Source organism: Hyaena hyaena, unplaced genomic scaffold (genome assembly GCF_003009895.1).
Source record: "Hyaena hyaena isolate Hyena2069 unplaced genomic scaffold, ASM300989v1 scaffold_511, whole genome shotgun sequence".
NCBI classification, from domain to species: Eukaryota; Metazoa; Chordata; class Mammalia; order Carnivora; family Hyaenidae; genus Hyaena; species Hyaena hyaena.
The window spans coordinates 1,347,681-1,365,638 of NW_024081144.1; the positions used below are offsets into that span (position 1 = coordinate 1,347,681).

General features: G+C 62.3%; 2 protein-coding genes across 4 annotated transcripts in view; one reads left to right on the forward strand and one right to left on the reverse strand.

Moving 5' to 3' along the window:
• REXO4 (REX4 homolog, 3'-5' exonuclease) lies at positions 1-9,438 on the forward strand. Of its 2 annotated transcripts, XM_039255172.1 has the most exons (8): positions 3-377; positions 2,076-2,410; positions 3,561-3,698; positions 3,904-4,097; positions 5,754-5,842; positions 7,155-7,229; positions 7,698-7,772; positions 8,415-9,438. In XM_039255172.1, exons 1-8 carry the CDS (start codon positions 159-161, stop codon positions 8,568-8,570), a joined length of 1,281 nt encoding a protein of 426 aa, XP_039111103.1. In that variant the 5' UTR covers positions 3-158; the 3' UTR covers positions 8,571-9,438. The 2 variants fall into 2 exon arrangements, 1 of the variants encoding a protein (XP_039111103.1); XR_005532257.1 differs by lacking the exon at positions 8,415-9,438 and having other exon boundaries at positions 1-377; positions 7,070-7,229; positions 7,698-7,722.
• STKLD1 (serine/threonine kinase like domain containing 1) overlaps positions 9,425-17,958 on the reverse strand; it is a 22,477-nt gene continuing 13,943 nt past the window's right edge. For both annotated transcript variants that reach the window (XM_039255169.1, XM_039255170.1), the window contains 10 exons: positions 17,674-17,804; positions 16,343-16,426; positions 14,150-14,266; positions 13,712-13,852; positions 12,791-12,919; positions 12,184-12,312; positions 11,977-12,105; positions 10,713-10,853; positions 10,354-10,433; positions 9,425-9,838 (listed from right to left, as the gene is read on the reverse strand). In XM_039255169.1, the coding sequence (XP_039111100.1) occupies positions 9,752-9,838; positions 10,354-10,433; positions 10,713-10,853; positions 11,977-12,105; positions 12,184-12,312; positions 12,791-12,919; positions 13,712-13,852; positions 14,150-14,266; positions 16,343-16,426; positions 17,674-17,804 (1,168 nt within the window). In that variant the 3' untranslated portion in view covers positions 9,425-9,751. The remainder of the gene's footprint in view (positions 9,839-10,353; positions 10,434-10,712; positions 10,854-11,976; positions 12,106-12,183; positions 12,313-12,790; positions 12,920-13,711; positions 13,853-14,149; positions 14,267-16,342; positions 16,427-17,673; positions 17,805-17,958) is intronic.

The window sequence follows — 17,958 nt, forward strand, 5'->3', positions numbered from 1 at the left end:
CCGGAGACCGGGACGCGCGTGCCGGGACGCGCGCGGCGCCGCTTCCGGGGTCCCGGGGGCTGGTGTCTCTCGAGCCGGGGAGCTGGGGGCTGGCCTGGGCCTGCGCTCGGTGGGCAGAGCCCGGCTCCGGGCCCGAGGGACCCCGGCCGGGGGGCGGGATGGCCAAGGCGCTGACTCCTAGGCGCGCCCCGGGCGACCGCCTGGCTGAGCCGGGGCTTGGCAAGCAGCTAGCTCGGAAGAAAAGCAGGAAGAGGAGATTCTGGAAAAGCAGAGGGCGAGATGCAAGCAAGACCCCGGGCGGCGGCCCCGGCGACGTCGTGGTGCGACCTCCGAAGGCGCCGGAGGACTTTTCCCAGAACTGGAGGGCGCTGCAGCAGGTGGGATCTGAGGGGCCGCTGGGCAGGCACGTGGGAGTCCCAGACCTTTCGCGGGCGCACAGCCTGTGGAGGTGGACAGCGAACCCGCGGGAGCGTGACAGAACTGGGGTTTGTGAGTAGCTTTGATGGCAGCTGCCCCCGGGGTACTGATCTCTTCACATGTGCGGACTCTGGCGTGATCTACACGTGTGTTGTTTAACCCCCAGGCCAGCGCTGTGCGGGGGCCGCCTTTGTCAGCTCCTTTTACAGAGCGGAAGGGGGCCCGGAAAGGTTAGAGAAAATATCGGGGCAGAACCGGGTGTCCCACACCAAGAGCCACTGCTCAGAACCCCACGTGGTGTCCTACTGCCTTTCTCCTCACTGGTGGCCGGTGCCTTCGTGGAGGTTCCTTTTATGTTTGTTTATTTTTGAGACAGAGACAGACCGTTAGCAGGGGAGGGGCAGAGAGAGAGAGTGAATCCCAAGCAGGCTTGATGCAGGCCTCGATCCTATAACCCTTGGGTCCTGACCTGAGCCGAAATCAAGAGTCGGTCGCTTAACCGAGCCACCCAGGCCACCCACATGGAGGTTCCTTTCTGCCCAGTGCTGTTCCATGTAGTTCAGTCTACACCTTCCTTGAAGTTAAGCTGCTGTTGTCATCGCTGTTTTCCAAGCGAGGAAACTGAGGCACAGAGCTTGAGGAATTTGGCCCAGTGTCACAGAGCTGGTAAAAACGTGGCAGATCGGGGTGCAGATTCACACTTTCGAGGCAGAGTTTCTGTTCTTAGCTAGCAGTGACTTTCAGAGTCTTCCACAGTTTTGGGGGCTAGAGAAGAGCTTTGAGCCTCTTGACACGGCGAGTGCCTCTGGATGGGAGGTCCTGACCGCCTGTGTGGACGGACAGGACTGAGGAGGCTCCCTCGGGCAAACCCGGGCTTCTGGGTGATTTCTTGGGCCGTGGCTCCTCCTCCTCCTCTTTCTCTCAAGGAGGTAAAGCAAAATCGCGTCAGTGGAAAGGAGGTTCATTAGGGGGGAAACCTTGTGTTTCCTGTACATCGCACGAAAAAGTAAGTCCTTCTTTGGTTAAGTGCGGCAGGAACAAGTAAGTAGAAACCCACACCCCAGGGTCTTAACTGCGGTTAAGAGCAGTCGTGCTGGGGGCTGGAGCTCAAGGGGAAGCCCCGCACCAGCCCTTCCTGTCTGAGGCTCCTGGCAGCCCTTCACCGCCGTGGCCTTGACTAAAACTCTTCTGTTGAACACACAGCCCTTCCTGAGACCCTCGCAGCACACAGAGGGGTTCGTAAAGGAGGGCGTTCCAGGGCAGCAGCTCTTTGGCCTGGTCTGGGGAACGCGAGCCCTCAGTGAATGGAGACCAGCTTTCTCGTATCCCTCTGGCCAGGTGAAGAGGTCTGTGTTCAGGCATTCGGTAGGCACTGAAGATGTTGGACAGCAGTTTAAAATTTTGTAGGGGTGAGGCAGCAGGTATCAGATCGTGCCTTGTAATGAGATGAGCAGAGAAGACCGTCTCCCCACAAGTTACCAGGCGGGAAGGAGAAAGGACTTTTCCCAAACTGTCAGATGATGGATCTCACTGATCTGGTGGGAAGTGCCCGTAGACATGACTGACTCGTGGATATGCACACACGTAAGGTTTTTCAATCTCTCATGCGTGGTTTCCAAATTAAAACATGTTGTGTATTTTGTCTTGGGTCCTATTAGCTCCTGAAACAAAAAACACAGGCCCCGGAAAAGCCTCTGGTTATCTCTCAGACGGATTCCAAACAGCAGCCCGGAATTCTCCAACAGAACAGAAAAGCCACCCGAGATAAAGCAAAGAGAAGTGAGATGCGGACGGAAACGGCGGCCCCAGAGGCCGTGGGGGACTCTGGTCCCGGGTCGCCGCCTCCCACGAAGGTCAGCGGAGCAGAGCATGGGGAGAAGGCAGGCAAGAAAAGGACCAATAATGATATTTCTCCAGAAGGAGGAGACATCAAGCGCAGGAAGCCGAAAGCTAAGGAGGTGACTGTGGCCTTGACCCCAGTCCCGCCCACCGAGTGAGTACTGGTGGTGTGTGCCAGCCGATACCCCTTGGTGCGGCTGGCGGCCTCGGGGGAGGGCCCTCCGGGTGCTGTGTCGTCGTTTACTTGTCTCCCCCAGGATGGAGGCGTGATGAGGGCAGGGCCTGCTGGTAAGCGCTGTAACTTCAGGGCCTAGAGCACAGCGAGGCACTTAGGCCTCCGTGAAGACTTGTGGGGTAATGGACGCCAGAGCCAGAAAGACCCAAGTTTGAAACCGATTCCTGCGTCTTGCCAGTCGAGTGCCTTGATGCAGGTTCTTGCTGTCCCAAGCGTCAGTGTGGTCACCTGTGGGGGGGGGGCTTGTGAGATGGGAAGTGCTGACCCAGCGCCTGCTGGTGACTCAACAAACTGCGGAGGTCACTCCCACGGGGAGGAGCGGGGTCCAGGGGCCGCCTCCAAATGGCTCGGCGGAAGGCCGCGCGTACCTAAGTCAGGCTGGTGGCGAGTCACCTGCGGGTTGAGGGCACAGTTCCAGAAGGCTCCAAGGAGAGAGCGTTTTGAGTGCCGGCCACGTGTCACTGTGCTGGGTACACTTTCTGGAAACCGGCAGTCACCAAAGGGCCCACACCCCGAGCCTGACAGGCAGGCCGGAGAGGCGGCCAGACTGGAATTAGGCGGGTAATTCTGTGGGTGTGGGCAGGGTAAATCCGATGAGGGTGAAGTGCACGGGAGCCCATGGCCATGGAGCGTGTCGGCCCAGTGGTGTTGGGAAGTGGTTTCTAAGGAGGTGATGTTTGGCTGCGTCCAGAAGGCAGTTCACCAGGCAGGCGCATCTGTCCGGCCGTGGGCATCCGCCTTTGAGGGTTTGGCGTGAAGACACCAGGGGTAGGGGGCGTCTGTGATTCCATTTTGTAGTCGGTGCCTTTATGTGCATCTCCTAAAGGTCCGGTGACAAGCTTCCTGCTTTCTCAGTTGGGAAGAAAATGCCAGCGGCCGTTACACATGGCGCGCCTGTCTGTGCTCTGTGTGTTTCTCTGTGGCTCCTGGGTCAGGGTAGTGAGCGCGTCTCCCAGTTAAAAGTGGCAGAAGCGCCGCGCTGATCCAGCAGCGGGAGTGGCGGTGTGGGCCCGATCACGGGGGCCCCTCCACTGAGTGGCACCCGCAGCCCACTCCCTCTGCCTTCCAGGGAAGACATCTGGTTTGACGACGTCGACCCAGCGGACATAGAGGCGGCCCTGGGCCCAGAGGCGGCCCGGATAGCCAGGAAGCAGCTGGGGCAGAGCGATAGCAGCGTTGCGCTGGTGAAGGAACAGGCCTTCGGCGGGTACGCAGGGCGGCACCGGGCAGGGGAGGGGGAGGGTTTCGGGCAGGAGCTCCCCCGCGCCCCTAGTGGAGTCAGGCAGGTGCTGCCCCATCCTGTGAGGAGCCCTGAATGCCGAGCTGGTCTCCACGTGGTGGTGGGAGCCGGGAGCTTTAGGGGCCGCCTGTTGGTCCGTGGTGTTGAGTGGACGGGACTTTGTCTCCCTCAGGCTGACTAGAGCCGTAGCCATGGACTGTGAGATGGTGGGCGTGGGCCCCAAGGGGGAAGAGAGCATCGCCGCCCGCGTGTCCATCGTGAACCAGTACGGGAAGTGTGTTTATGACAAGTGCATCAAGCCCACCCAGCGGGTGACGGACTACAGGACGGCAGTCAGCGGGATCCGGCCGGAGAACCTCAAGCAGGGTGGGTCCGCGGGCCGGCGAGCGCAGGAGAGGCCGTGCCTGGCCCTTCTCTTCCTCTTTATGATTATTAAGTATATTCACTTGGAGAGAGAGAGTGTGAGCAGGGGAGGGCCTGAGAGGGGAAAGAATCTCAAACAGGCTCTGTGCTTTTAGCACACGGGGAGCCTCACACGGGGCTCGAACCCGCAAACCGTGAGATCACGACCTGAACTGAAACCCAAGAGTCAGACACTTAACCAACTGAGCCACCCAGGAGCCCCTTTTTTAAATTATTACCTCATTTTTTTGAGTAACGTTTCCATCCAAAGTGGGGCTTGAACTTACGACCCCTAGATGGAGAGTCACACGCTCCTCTGCCTGAGCCAGCCAGGCGCCCCCTTCTCTCCCTCTTGTCCCCTTTCTGATCTGGAGCATAGGCCACAGCAGGAGTCCCAACAGCCCTGTGTCTCCCAGGGTGACTGTTTTCAGATGGCTCTCAGATGCCTTTGTGTCTTCACCTGTGTGTCACTTGGCAGTAGAGGCCCAGGGAGTGTGCTGACGTGGGGGTGAGGAGGGAAGGTGGGGACAGATTGCAGGGTCCCGTGGATCTTCGTGGGGACGTCGGGAAGCCACGGGAAGGTCTGAGCAGTGACAGGCCTGGCTCAGGTGTCTGCAGGTTCTCTCTGGCTATAGGATTGAGAAGCGACTCGGGCCATGAGGATGGAAGCCAGATGAAAGGGCATGTGCTGCTGGTGACCTGGTTGTGGCCGGGGGGGGGGGGGGGGGGGGGGGGGGGGGGGGGGGGGGGGGGGGGGGGGGGGGGGGGGGGGGGGGGGGGGGGGGGGGGGGGGGGGGGGGGNGGGGGGGGGGGGGGGGGGGGGGGGGGGGGGGGGGGGGGGGGGGGGGGGGGGGGGGGGGGGGGGGGGGGGGGGGGGGGGGGGGGGGGGGGGGGGATGAGGGGCGCTGTGAGAGATGACAGGACGTGGCCCCACCCCAGGTGCACCCTGAAGGTGGAGTCTGGGGGGTGTGCTGGACAGGCCGTGTGGGAGGAGTCACACAGGTGGGGCGCTGTGAGAGATGACAGGACGTGGCCCCACCCCAGGTGCACCCTGAAGGTGGAGTCTGGGGGGTGTGCTGGACAGGCCGTGTGGGAGGAGTCACACAGGTGATTCCGAGGTTAGAGATGCGAGGCTACTGCCCTTCCCCTGTCCCTCTCAGGCTCCCTCTGCACAGTAACCAGCCAGGCGGGACCCCGGCCTGACCAGCCCCTTGGCTCCAGGCTCAGCAGGGACCTGCTCGGCATGGACTGTCCTGGACCTGATCCCTCCTGTCCAGGGCCGGGCGCAGTGGCTCCCAGCCTTCCCATGGCGGGAGACGGTGGGGACCCAGGGCATCCGCCAGAAGAGCAGGTGGGGCTGCCTCTGGAGGGGTGTCTGGGGGAGCACTCCTCGCTGTCTGCGGCCAACGACCCATCTTGTCTTTACCTGCAGTTGGAAAGTGTGAAATCTCAGTCCCGGTTCTCACTAGATTCAGCGGTAAAAATGACTGTCAGGTTGCCATGAGTGCTTCTGAAAGGCCACTGTGCCCCCTGCGCCCATCCTGGCCATGGAGGGCGTGATATGGGGCTCACCGGCGTGGCCCAAGGCGCTAAAATTCACTTCTTTGTTCTGGTCATCAGGAGAAAACCTGGAAGTCATTCAGAAGGAAGTGGCGGACATTCTCAAGGGCCGGATTCTAGTTGGACACGCACTGCATAACGACCTCAAGGTACCAGTGCCTCGTGCAGGCCATAGCCCCGCAGCGGGCCCCCTCCCACACCCTGCATCCCCGCCATGGTCCGCACTGCGTCCTGGAGGCACTTTCATTACTCGGACTTATGGCATCTCTGTTGGGAAGGCCCTGGAAACAGCACCCCATGCCAGTTGTCCGGTTCTTCCTGGGCCGAGCGTCGACCGTTTCCGGTTCTTTAAGAGGCGTTTGATGGTCCTGCTCTAACAGGGGGTCGACCTGAGGCTCTGTGAGTTGAGTGATCTGCCCACAGCGCCCCCGTGGCAGAGCTGGGTGCAAACCCAGACCTGGGGCCAGGCGCCCTTCCCCCAGCTCTCGCACCACAGCAGGTGGCACTCGAGCTCGAGGGTCCACCTCAGTGCCCTGGAGGCCATGTGCCCGGCCTCTGCTCCCGGAACGTCCTTGCCGTGGGTGGAATCGTCCCGGCCGATCTTCGGAGAGCCGCGGGACGGGCCAAGTGCGCGTGGGGCTCTTCACCCCATCGTGGAGCCCTGGAGCCCTCGGGGGTTTCAGGTGTCGCTGAGCATGGGTCTTTGTTGCCTTTTAAAATAACTCGGAAGCGCTGAACTCACGGCGGGCGCTTGGCCTGCTGCAGCTCAGGACTGGAAGTCTCAGTGCCGCCTCCCTGCTGGGCCGCGCCGTCTCCTCAGGCAGCACCGTCCCTGGGGACTCGGGCACGCTCGTGTCCGGCTCTCTGCTGAGGCCGTCCTGGGGTCGCAAGATGAGCTGGGAGCACACGTTCTCCAGAAGCCCCTGCTGGTGCGACACCCGCTCAGGACACAGGAGCGTAGTGGTTGCCGGGTAACCGACGGCTGTCGGTCTCCAGTTCTGGAGACTGTGTTTTTATTTATTTATTTTTTTAAAATTTTTTTGTTAAATGTTTTATTTATTTCTAGGAAAGAGAGAGAGACAGCGTGAGCAGGGGAGGGTCGGAGAAAGAGGGAGTCACAGACTGAAACAGGCTCCAGGCTCTGAGCTGGCAGTCAGCACAGAGCCCGACGCGGGGCCCGAACCCACGAACCGTGAGATCATGACCTGAGCGAAAGTAGGACGCTTAACTGACTAAGCCACCCGGGCGCCCCAGAGATTGTGTGTTTATTGACACAGTTCTTACCGTTAGGCATTGTCTTTAGTCCGCGTGAGAGCTTTCCTTCCCAAGTCCAAGTTCACATCAGTACCCGCTTCCCCGTGTGTGTTACACGCTAGGACTCCTCGTGGGAAGCTGCTGGGAGAAAGTGCCACCTCTGCACGCTGACAGCACCGTGACCGTCACCGGGTCCTCTTCTTCCAGGTACTGTTTCTCGATCACCCGAAGAAGAAGATTCGGGACACGCAGAAATACAAACCTTTCAGGAGTCAAGTGAAGGTACTTAACGCGAGCACGGCTGCGTACGTCGTAGTTCTGTGGGTTCGCATACTGTCGGTTCTGGGCCCTGGTGGCTTGCTGGTTAAAGGGGTTTGGTTAGGTTTTGGGGGGCCTTTTAGCTTTTGAAACTATAAAGAAATGTTAAAAAAACAAAAACCCCAGAGATTCAGTGAACGTTAACCTTTAAAAGTCAGTGCAACCAGGGGCCTGCTGTTCTGGTCTCTGTGGTGAGGTCCCCGGCTGTGAGAGGAAGCCGCCCTCGGGTCTGGTGCAGAGGCGTCAGACACGCAGTGCGGGTGAACTGGGTGTCACGTGCCCTCGGTGCCCCCGGCACTTCCGGTGAAAGGCATGTTGAAGTACCCTGGGTCAGGGCTCAGTAGGTGACCCCCCTACTCCCCACCCCCGCTGAGCAGCCTGCTGAGGCCTCCACCCCAGCGTGGCCGTGTGCTGTCCACTGTCCCCTGGCAGAGTGGGAGGCCGTCTCTGAAGCTGCTTGCAGAGAGGATCCTGGGGCTCCGGGTGCAGGAGGCAGAGCACTGTTCGGTGAGTGTCCTGGGGCAACAGTCCTCAGGATTGGGGGCCATCCCTGACCTTGCGGCCAAGGCGCTCTCTTGGGACCCCGACAACTTATTTTTAGGAGGCCGCTGGTCCATAAAAGATGAAACGGCGCCCTGGGCTTACAGAGCGGTCGTTAAATTCCGGGTGCTCGTTAACACAGAGAATTGCCATGTCGTGCACAGTCCTCAAGAGAAAAAGGCCCCCACATAGATTGAAGCCTTTCCGAACCATCCGGCCCAGGCCAGTGGTTCCCCGCCTTGGTGACGGGCCCTGGCGTCACCAGGGTACTTACTGGCGCCAAGCTGCTGGCCCGTGGAGGCCTCAGGCAGCGTCCACTCGGAGCCCCGCTCGCGTCTGCACTTGTCGCGTCAGCACTTGTTGCGTCGGCCACTGTCTGTTACGCCTCAGGAGGCAGCACGCCTGTCCCTGCCCTGTCCTGCCCTGGGTCCTTTCTTCCCCGCAGGCTGGCACCCGAGCTGCCAGAGCCCGACTGGGGTCGGGGCCCTACAGGGGTGCTCCGATTGGCCTTCTCCTCGGCCTCCCCGGGGTGTGGCTCAAGGGCTCGGGTGGCATGCGCCCTGCCTGTCGCCTGCTGGGAAAGTCACAGTGGTGTTCTGGGCCCCCTAGATTCAGGATGCCCAGGCGGCCATGAGACTGTACGTCCTGGTGAAGAAGGAGTGGGAGAGTTCGGCCCAGGACAGGCGCCCCCCGGCCCCGGACAGCAGCAGCGCCTCCCATCTGCAGGCGGTGACCGCACACAGGACAGCGCGGGTCTCCGCGTAGCAGCAGAGCTGTTGAAACATGTTCACCGTCCTGGTGGCAAGGTGTGGGGGCAGCCGAGACTGCTTCCTCCCTCTGCGATCCAAGACCTGGCGCCCCCACGAGGGGTGGGCAGCACCGGTGGGGGTCTGTCCTGGGGACTGACAGCGAGTCGGGGCTGCCTGCCGCGTGCTATCCCCACAGTGTGCTGGATTCACCAGGTCCCAGGGGCCAGAGGCACCCAGCGTCCACTGGATTGGTAGCCTCTTCCAGGGAGGAGGCCAGACCCCCGCTGTGCCTTGGGTCACAGGTCACAGAAAGATTTTGGACTCAGGCCCGACGCAGCCAGTACAGTAAGCGCAGCTCTCACCTTATCTCTGGGTTCAGCGCAGCCGCCCTCGGACTCGGGGATTTTCTGAGGGTGCCATTCCTCCCTCACACCTTGCGCCCACCCCATATATACACCCGCCAGGTTTCAACTTGAGGTCAGGGTTCGCAGTGTGGCAAGTGAGGCTCAGCTCGTCGGAGCTGGGTGACTGTGATTCCCCCCAAAGACGGGTGCCCCTCCCCATCGGGACAGATGTGCTGGTCCCCAGCTGTGGGGGGGTCCCAGGTATGCCCGTCGGGACAGATATGCCGGTCCCCAGCTTTGGGGGGGGGTCCTAGGTGTACCCATTGGGACAGATGTGCCGGTCCCCAGCTGTGGGGGGTCCCAGGTGTGCCCGTCGGGACAGATGTGCCGGTCTCCAGCTGTGGGGTGTCCCAGGTGTGAGGGTCTTTGTGAGAAGAGTTGGGAGCAGCCGGTTGCACCCGGTGCATAAAACCCCGGCTTTTACCAAACTGGCTGACATAGCACAAGGAAGACCCGGACCCACCGAGAGGATGTAATACACAGGCTTTTACTGGAGCTGGAGCGCGGAGGGTACACTTCCCTCGTTCACGGTGGTCTGGAAGGGCCGCTTTTTCCACAAGGGCCACGCTGGTGGGTCCAGGGCCAAGGTCTGTGTGGAGCCTGCCGAATCGAGCCCCCAGGGCCCCACCGGTCCTCTGAGCTGCCCCCAGCACGTCTGCGTGAGTGAGGGGGACACCCCCCTCCCATGACCTAAGGGAAGAGCCGCTCACCAGGCAGCTCCAGGGCTGGACAAGGAAAGGAAGGGCAGGAGAGGAGGTATGGGGAGGCGGGAGGCTGTGGGGTGTCTGCCTCCTCAGGGCAGAGCTGACTGTTCTGCAGCACCGGGCGGCGGGCCGGCCTCCAGCCTTAGGAGCACCTTCTCTGCGTAGGAAACCAGCTCCTGGAAAGAGAGCAGCAGGCATGAGTTCATGGACGCTCTTAGAGCCTTCGAGAAGGCATTTTTGTGACCGACTCTGCTCTTCCGTGAAGAGGTCTGTCCCTGCCCTTTAGGTTTTGGGGCCCGGAGACAGCTGTGAAGTTGCAGATGGGAAAAGAGTCAGGAAAACCATACACGCAGAGGGGTGCTTGGGTGGCTGTCAGTTGAGCCTGTGCCTCTTGACTCTGGCTCAGGCCATGGTCCCAGGGTCGTGTGATTGGGCTCCGCACTGAGCGTGGAACCTGCCTGGGATTTGCTCACTCTCCCTCTGCCCCTCACCCACTGGAGCTCTTTCTATAAATTTAAATAAATAAATAAAGTAAAATAAAATAAATAAGTTATACACAGGGTCAAGTCTACTTGGCACACAATGTCTTGTTCTGGGCCCCTGGCTCCGTGCCACCCAGATCCAGCTGTAGAGGCAGTTGGGAGGCCTGATGTGTGTGTCCCCCCCCCCCCCCCCCCCCCCAAGTGCTCACCAGGCTGGAGGTGAAGCGCTCCTTGATCTCCCGGGCCAGGGGCTGGATGCCGCTGGCCTGCAGCTCAGGCAGGATGTCATCTGTGGGCAGAGCAGAGGGTCCTGAGGCCAGTGGGACAAGGCTGGGCCCCATCGCACTTGGGCTTAGGCCTTAGCATGACCGCACACTGCCCCTGGGGCCCAGGAGCCAGCGACCGCCGCAGTCAGTGCGGCGCCTGGTGCCTGGAGCTCTGCTGTTGAACGAGCAGGAAGTTGGAGTACAGTTCCTTCTCTTCTCCCCACCAGTCAGGGCTGGGAGCAGGGCACCTCTGACCACTGGCTTCCTGGGTGAGGGGATGAGAGGGAAAGGGGGACTCTCACCGTAGGACGCGAGGTGAGCCAGCAGCAAGCAGATGTTCTCCACCACCTCCGGGTCGTCCCTGTACAGCTGGTACGTGTCCTGGATGAGGCTGAGGCCGCTGCTGCCCTCCTCTGGCATTGCCACCTGCAGTGCTGCCAGCTCTTGGGGGGGGGGGCAGGATTTACTTCCTGCAACTGCCTGTGCCTTGGGGTCCTCTAGGAAGTGGGGTGACAGCAGTCCAGGGTGCTCAGGATAGCAGGGACCTCAACCGCTGGCAGAGGAGGCTGGTTTCCTGCCGCCTGAGGAACCTGAGGCCGGCGTTGCCCCGCTGGTTGTAAAGCTCGCGAAGGCACCTGCGGGCCCCGGTTCCTCCTGGTGGGAATGCACGCCCCATCTCCCTCCCCCAGCAAGAGGCTCCGTCAGAGGCCTCAGCCCGCGGGCACAAGGGAAGCGCTAGAAAAGCGTCCCAGGACTTGCCTGTAGTGGGTGCTGGCGCAGCGCCAACACGGCACACGTACCCCCCCCACCCCCAGTGAGGGGTCAGGCCCTGGCTCTAGAGGGGCTGCGGCCTGCGAAGTGTTACTCCTCAGACCCTCCTGGAGCCTGGGGAGATCTCACCCTCAAGCGGGCCCACTTGAGTTGTCCAGCCAGCAGGGGGCAGAGCCCCATTCCCGCTCAGACCCTGGCCCTGGGTTCTGAGCACCCCCTCCTCCGTTGCTGAGCAAGGTCGTCGCCTCTGCCCTCAGGACCCCAGCTCCCCTTCCCGTGCCATGAGGTCGGCAGCTGATACAGACCCTGTGTCGGGGGGCCTGCCCTGCCAGTGCTCTTTGGAGCCTCTCCAGGAACGAGGGCGGCCCCTGCCCCGCCCCCCGCCCAGCGCACCCTCAGAGGGGCGGGAGCACCCCTCACACACAGGTCCGTCACGGCGCCTGGCACTGCCCCCCAAGAACGGCCGGCGCTCACGTTGGGGGGACCTGTCTCCGGGGATGTCCTGATAAGCTGTGCCCGTAGGGACACCTGTGCAGACCTAACACCTGGGCGGGGTGTCCATGGACGCGGAGAGAGAATCACAGCACGGCACGAGGCTAAAGCCCCCACAAAACCAGGAGGTACATGGAAAGTCCCCACAGCAACTTCTGGATGATGGGACTATAGGTTGCCCTTTTCCCGTTTTGACTTTTCCGTTCTGTTTTTCGCTCGTGGGCAGCTGGCAGACAGGACGTGTTGCGTTTTGCCTCCCCCCCCCCCCACCTCCTAGGGTAGCCCGGTCCACCCCCGGCTCACCGGACGCCTTTGCGAGGCTGGCCAGTCCCCGGTAGGCGTTGTTCACCAGCCGGACTCTGTCCTGGCACAGCCGGATGCTTCGCAGCAACAGCGTCACCGCATCTGCAAACTGGTGCTCCTTGATGCAGCCTGCGGAGGGCGCGATCAGGCCTCGCGGCATTGCTGCAGGGGGGAGTGGGGGAGGCGCGGCCCAGCCCCGCCGCTCACCTAGCAAGGACAGCAGCCAGAAGACCGCGCAGCCCGCCTCGGCCATCTCCGCGTCCGTGGGGTAGGCGGCCAGCACCTCAGCGACGAGGACTGGGGCTCTCTCCAAGGGGGTCTTGTCCACAATGACGGCTGGGACCGGGACACGAAGGAGGAGGGGACACCTCGCCCTGGAGTGCCTGTTGTATATGTGACCCCACACGCCCTGCCTCCCACCAAGGACACGGGAGCCCCGTGGCCTGGAGCCCTCTGTTCCTGGGACCCGTAGCCCTGTTGCCGCTGGGCCAGAGGGGCCTGGAGGCGAGGAAGCGGCCCCGCCCCTTTTCTGCATCGGCGCCAAGTACCTTCAGAAACCAGGGGCTGCCCAGGAAACCCCGGCATGGGTGGCAGGTGGAGGGGCTCCCAGGGCAGGAGCCCCCAGAGTCGGGGGGACCCACCCATCCAGACAGGGGGCCCCCTCCCCTCCTTGCTCTTCCCCTGCTTCCAGGCGCCTCTGTGCGCTCTTGCCCTGAAGCATTTAAGGGACAGGACGCGGAGGCCCTCGAAGGCTTGCAGAGGTGAGCAGGGAGCAGCGAGGACAGCTGTCCCCGGGCAGGAGGAGGGCCCTCACCGGCCGCCAGGAGGGCCCAGAGCAGGCTCAGGCCGTTGATGCACATGTCCCTGTTTGTGAGGAAGGTTCTCAGGTGCTCCAGGATAAGCTCCAGCAGCCCGGCCTGCTGCAGCGCCTCCGCGGCCGACTCTGCGGGCGAGCCCCGGAGTGAGGGCCCCGGAGAGCCCCCTCCGTCTGTTGTCCTTACCCCCCCGCCCCGGGTTTCTGGGCGCCTACTCGGCGCCAGTCACACGCAGCGTGGGGCCCAGAAACAGGACGACGCAGTCCACCCCCTGGGCGCCAGGCCCTGTATTGCGCATCCCACTGTTGGGCTGGGGCCGGCCTCGCGGGACCGACCGCACAGAGCGGGCCTGCGCCTCCTGAGACGCGAGCGTGGTTGCATCGTTGCCGGCGGGTGATACGCCTGCTGTCGTGTGGTGCCCTCTCCTAGCACCCCGCCCCCTCCCCAAAGGGGGATCCAGCCAGGGTGGTGAGGGGCGGAGGGCGGGGTGCCTGCCCCTGGCTGGCCACGGGGCTCCAGGTGAGTGTCCTGGGGCTCACGGGCCCGGCTTCCCACTGGAGAGAGGGCTGCCCACCCAGTGAGGAAGGTGGGGATGGGCAAGGCGCCAAGGGCCCTGGGTCACGGCGCTCCCTGCGGCATCCCCTGTCCGGCCACCTATGGCCTGCGTGGCTGGTGGCTCCCGGAGCCCAGGTGCTCTGGGAAGTGGAGCCCACGGTGGCACCTGGCAGCCAGTCAGTGTTGTGCGTGTTTGTGGAGGGAACAAGTGTCTGCCGAATGGAAGCTTCCCATCGGGAGAGGAGGCAGGACGAGCACGTGGAAGAGACCCCGCTGCAGGCGGCACGATTGTGCCATCCCGGGGGGGCGGGGCATCAGCGTCGCCCCAGCCTCCGCCCGGGAGAGGGAGGGCCTGGCGCACCCACCCTGGCTGGAGATGATGGTGAGCACGCCATAGACCGTGACCAGGAGCTGCTCCGACTCCGGGTGAACCCGCAGGCAGTTCAGCAGGACGGAGGTGACAGAGCTGTCACTTGGCACCTCGGCCGCTGGGTCCTGTGCCAGCGCTGCTTGGCCCGAGGGAAGAAGCCCAGGGTCACCTCCCGAACCTGGGCTCACGGGACAGGGGGCAGGCAGGTGTGCTCCCTCCCTGGCTGGGGCGGGGGCAGGGGGCAGTGCCCCTACTTCAGGTGGAGAAAGCCTTGCCCTCCTGGCATGGAGCACATCGCCACAAGTGTCCCCCCCCCCCCCCACGAAGCTGGCGAGTGAGCAGCGCCGTGCAGCCAGGGCTGGTCCCCAAGGTTCTGCTGGCACTGGGACAACGCGCCGGAGCCCCCAGTTAACAGGTGCGGCTGGGCGCCCACCTCGGCCCAGCGTGCACAGCAGCAGGGAGCAGGCGTGCAGCTGTAGGCCCAGGACCCTCTCGTGTTGCGTCATGATGGCGGTCAGCACCTCCGCCAGCTCTGTGGGCCACGGCAGAGCTGGCAGGGCAGGGAGGCGAGGTGAGCCTGGGCACAGGGCCGGGGCCGGCCCGCAGCTCTGCCGGGGTCTGCAGGGCACCGTGCGCGGGCCGCCGGCTGGATGTGGAGGCGGGGAAAGACGGTGCTTATTGGGCGCTCGCCGTGTGCCTGCCACGGGCATCCTGTCCCAGCAGCCCCCGAGGGAGGGCCTTCCTGTGACTCTCATCTTGCAGATGAGGAAACCGGGCAGAGAGACGACAGCACTTGCCTTGAACCCGGCCTGACTCTGGAGCCCGGGGTCATAACTACCCTGAGTGTGGGCATCCGCGGGTGTTGCTGACTCTCCTCTGTGCTGTGTGCTGGGTAGGGGGGAGAGGCAGGGGCGGGCAGCTGAGGGGCCAGCACCCACTGTGCCCCTCCTCCACCGCTGCTCTGTGTGCCTTGTTCTGAGAACAAGCAGGAGAGCGCTGGCGCCCAGGAGGCCGAGCACAGCCAGCCGGCTTCTAAATGAGGCTGGCTGGGGCGCGTGTGGCTCCGGCAAAGCCTCCCTCGGCTCCTTCAGGAAGACAAAATCTCCCTTCCTATGGACTCTATTCTGGCCACACCCTAGCTCCGGAAGGAGTCAAGGGGAGGGATAAAAAAGAGGGAAAGGCAGGTGGTCAATACTAGGTCTCTGCTGCTGCGTTAGAGGGGCCGGGACTGGGCGTCTGCAATCTCTGGGGCCCCAGCCCCTGAACAGACCTTTTGTGCAAGGACAGATGGACAGTTGATAGATGGATGGACTGATGGTTAGACGGGTGGGGGGAATGGATGGAGGGACAGTCAGACGGGGGCAGTGGATGGATGGATGGGTGGGTGGATGGATGGGTGGATGGATGGATGGATGCACGGATGAATGGCTGGTTAGATGAGGGGGTGGGTAGGTGGGTGGGTGGATGGATAGACAGATGGGGGTGGTGGGTCGATAGATGGATGGGTAGATGGATAGTTAGATGGGAGAGTGGCTGGAGGACTGATGGGTGGACAGATTAAAAGACAGATGGAAGGACACCTGGGTGGCTCAGTCAGTTAAGCGTCTGACTTCAGCTCAGGTCATGATCTCATGGTTCGTGGGTTCAACCCCCGCGTCGGGCTCTGTGCTGACAGATAGCTCAGAGCCTGGAGCCTGTTTCGGATTCTGTATCTCCCTCTCTGACCCTCTCCTGCTCATGCTGTCTCTATCTCTCTCAAAAAAAAAAAAAAAAATTAAAAGAAAAAAAGACAAATGGATGGAGGGATGGATGGGTGGATGAATGGCTGGTTAGATGCGGGGAGTGGGTGGATGAATGGATGGACAGTTAGATGGTGGTGGTGGGCAGATGGATGGATGGGTCGATGAGGGGAGGTGGCTAGCGGGCTGATGGATGGGTAGACAGATGGATAGATAAATGAATAGAGGAGTGGATGGATAGATGGATAGTTAGATGGGAGGGGTGGCTGGACGAGTGAGTGAATATAACATTTACACTAGTGAGACAAGTTGAATAGAGAGATTTTATGAAACCGTGTTTTGAGAAAACTTAGAGGATCTGAACGCTCTGATGCAGAGTGTTGGGAAGACATGCTGTCTGACTCAGTAGGTGGGGAAGCTGGGGTGTCTGTGGGGGGCAGTTTGCAGCATCTGTGAAACTGAACTCTTCCCACCTGAACATCTAGGAATTCATCCTACAGAAACGCTCACACGAGCGGGCACGGAATGTGCTCCAGGGCGCTCAGTACAGGTTAGCTTATGATACTGGACAAACAGCAACAAGTCAGAGCCCCTCAACAGCGATGGTGGGAGGGATGGGACGTCCCGTTAAGGATCTATGAAGATCGTGGGAAGGCAGAGGCCACTACAAACTGCACACCGAACCAGCCCATTCCCGCTTTCTGCTGGGGTAAAAGGCGCAACCCGGCAAGAATTCCAGGCTGCCTGTTCCAAGCAGGTGGGGACACGGGCCTCAAAGGTGCAGGAGAGCCCCTCTAGGGGAGCCTGCGGGAGGGATCACGCGCCCCCAGAGGCCCGTGCCACAGGGCGAGGCCCGGAGGAGCTGGGCAAGGTGGGCGGGGCCCTACCTAGCTGGTCTTCGGGCATTCTCAGGAGCCTCTCCATGGCTTTGAGCTGGACTTCGGGTCTGCTGGAGAAGTTCTGCATGACCTCTGCAGGAGACAGGACGGCACGGGGAGGAGCCCGGCTGGCTCAGGGACCCTTCTGAGGGCCGGGGCGCCTGGGGTCCATCTGTGGGCATCACGCCTCCCACGGATGCATAAGATAGGGCATGAAGGGACCCCCTAATCCCCACTTCGCAGGCAGAGGCAGCCCCGAGCCTTAGAGTCTCACTCGAGGCTCACCATGGCCAGAGTTCTGCCCAAGCCCAGGGCTCTTCACACTGCGCCTCTGAGCCTCCCTGCAGGGCTCTGCCTTTGATTCATGACGGAAGCCCCCAGCCCCCAAAATGAGCAGCAGTCTCCAGCTGTGCACACTGTAGAGCCCTTCCTCATCGCCCCGTGGCTGGGCACTGTGCACCCCGCTGCGGCTCCCCTTACTCGATGGGGACACAGGCTCAGAGGGGTGACTCGCTCAAGCCCACTCAGCTGGTGGGTGGAAAGGACCCAGGGGCCTGCCTCCAAAGCTCACAACCGTGAGATTCAGGGAAAACAGAAGCCAGGGCCTCGTAAGCAGTCCTTCCCCAGAAGTGGGGGCAGGAGCGGCAGATGGGGGAGGGAGTCCCTTGTCACAACAGCCAGCGCAGGGAGCCACAGACCGAGGGAGGGCTGGGAAAGTGGAGCTTGAGTGGAACCTGCAGGTGACGTCTAGACCCGTCATTCACCCGAGACCTCTGGTGTACGGTGGTGCGATCACTGCATCGGGGGCCGCAGGGCACCCCCGGCCAGGGGCACTCGCTGGAGATACGGTGCTGTGTGTGCACGGGCACCGTGCCGGGTGACTGGCACTCCTCCATGGAGACCTGTGTGTGTCCCACTGCAGACGGAGCCCCACAGGGACGTGCCTGCCAGCCTGGGCCGCTGCCGTGCTCACCCCCACCCCCCACCCCCAGCGTCTGGCACCATGATGGGCACTGAGGCCACCAGGTGTGAAAGCAAAAAGCAGGCAGTTCCGGGGGCTGTAAGAGTGAGGGGCCTGTTCAGCCATGTTGAGGGCCGTGGAGCAGGAAGGGAGGGGAGACAGGCACTAGAATGGGCTCTGTTAGAGGTGGCGGGGGTGGGGAAGGGGACGGGCGTGGGGCAGCTTGCTGAGCAAGGTGGTGCCTGGGGCTGGATGGAGGGGAGCGCCCTGAAACCTTCCCAGCCACTAGCCATGTGTCAGCAGCAGACCAGGGGACTGGGCTTCGGGGAGGTAAGACAGCAGGGTGCCAAGGCTCCCCTACTCTGGTCCCCGCCATCACCTACGATGTTGGCGACGTTGCCCTCCAGCAGCATGTCGGTGACGAAGTCAGGCACCGCTTGCTGGTGTAGAGACAGAGGGATGCTGGAGGACCTGACGCTGCTGCCCGCGAAGGTGATGCGTATCACATCCCTGGAGGGGGGCGGAGACAGCTGGTTGGGCTCCCCTGGGGCTCTCTGATGGGCCCTGGGGGGCCAGATGCCAGTTGGGGGCCCCATTTGGCAGCGCCTCTCCCAACCGCTCCACCTCCTGGAGGGGCCCCGACTTGCTCCTGGGGTGAGGGAGG

Coding starts and splice junctions, on each gene's coding strand:
- REXO4 (XM_039255172.1), top strand. CDS start 159: ATGGCCAAGGCGCTGACTCCTAGGCGCGCCCCGGGCGACCGCCTGGCT. Junction 5,843..7,154: donor CACTGCATAACGACCTCAAG/GTACCAGTGCCT, acceptor CTCTTCTTCCAG/GTACTGTTTCTCGATCACCC. Junction 7,773..8,414: donor AGGAGGCAGAGCACTGTTCG/GTGAGTGTCCTG, acceptor TGGGCCCCCTAG/ATTCAGGATGCCCAGGCGGC.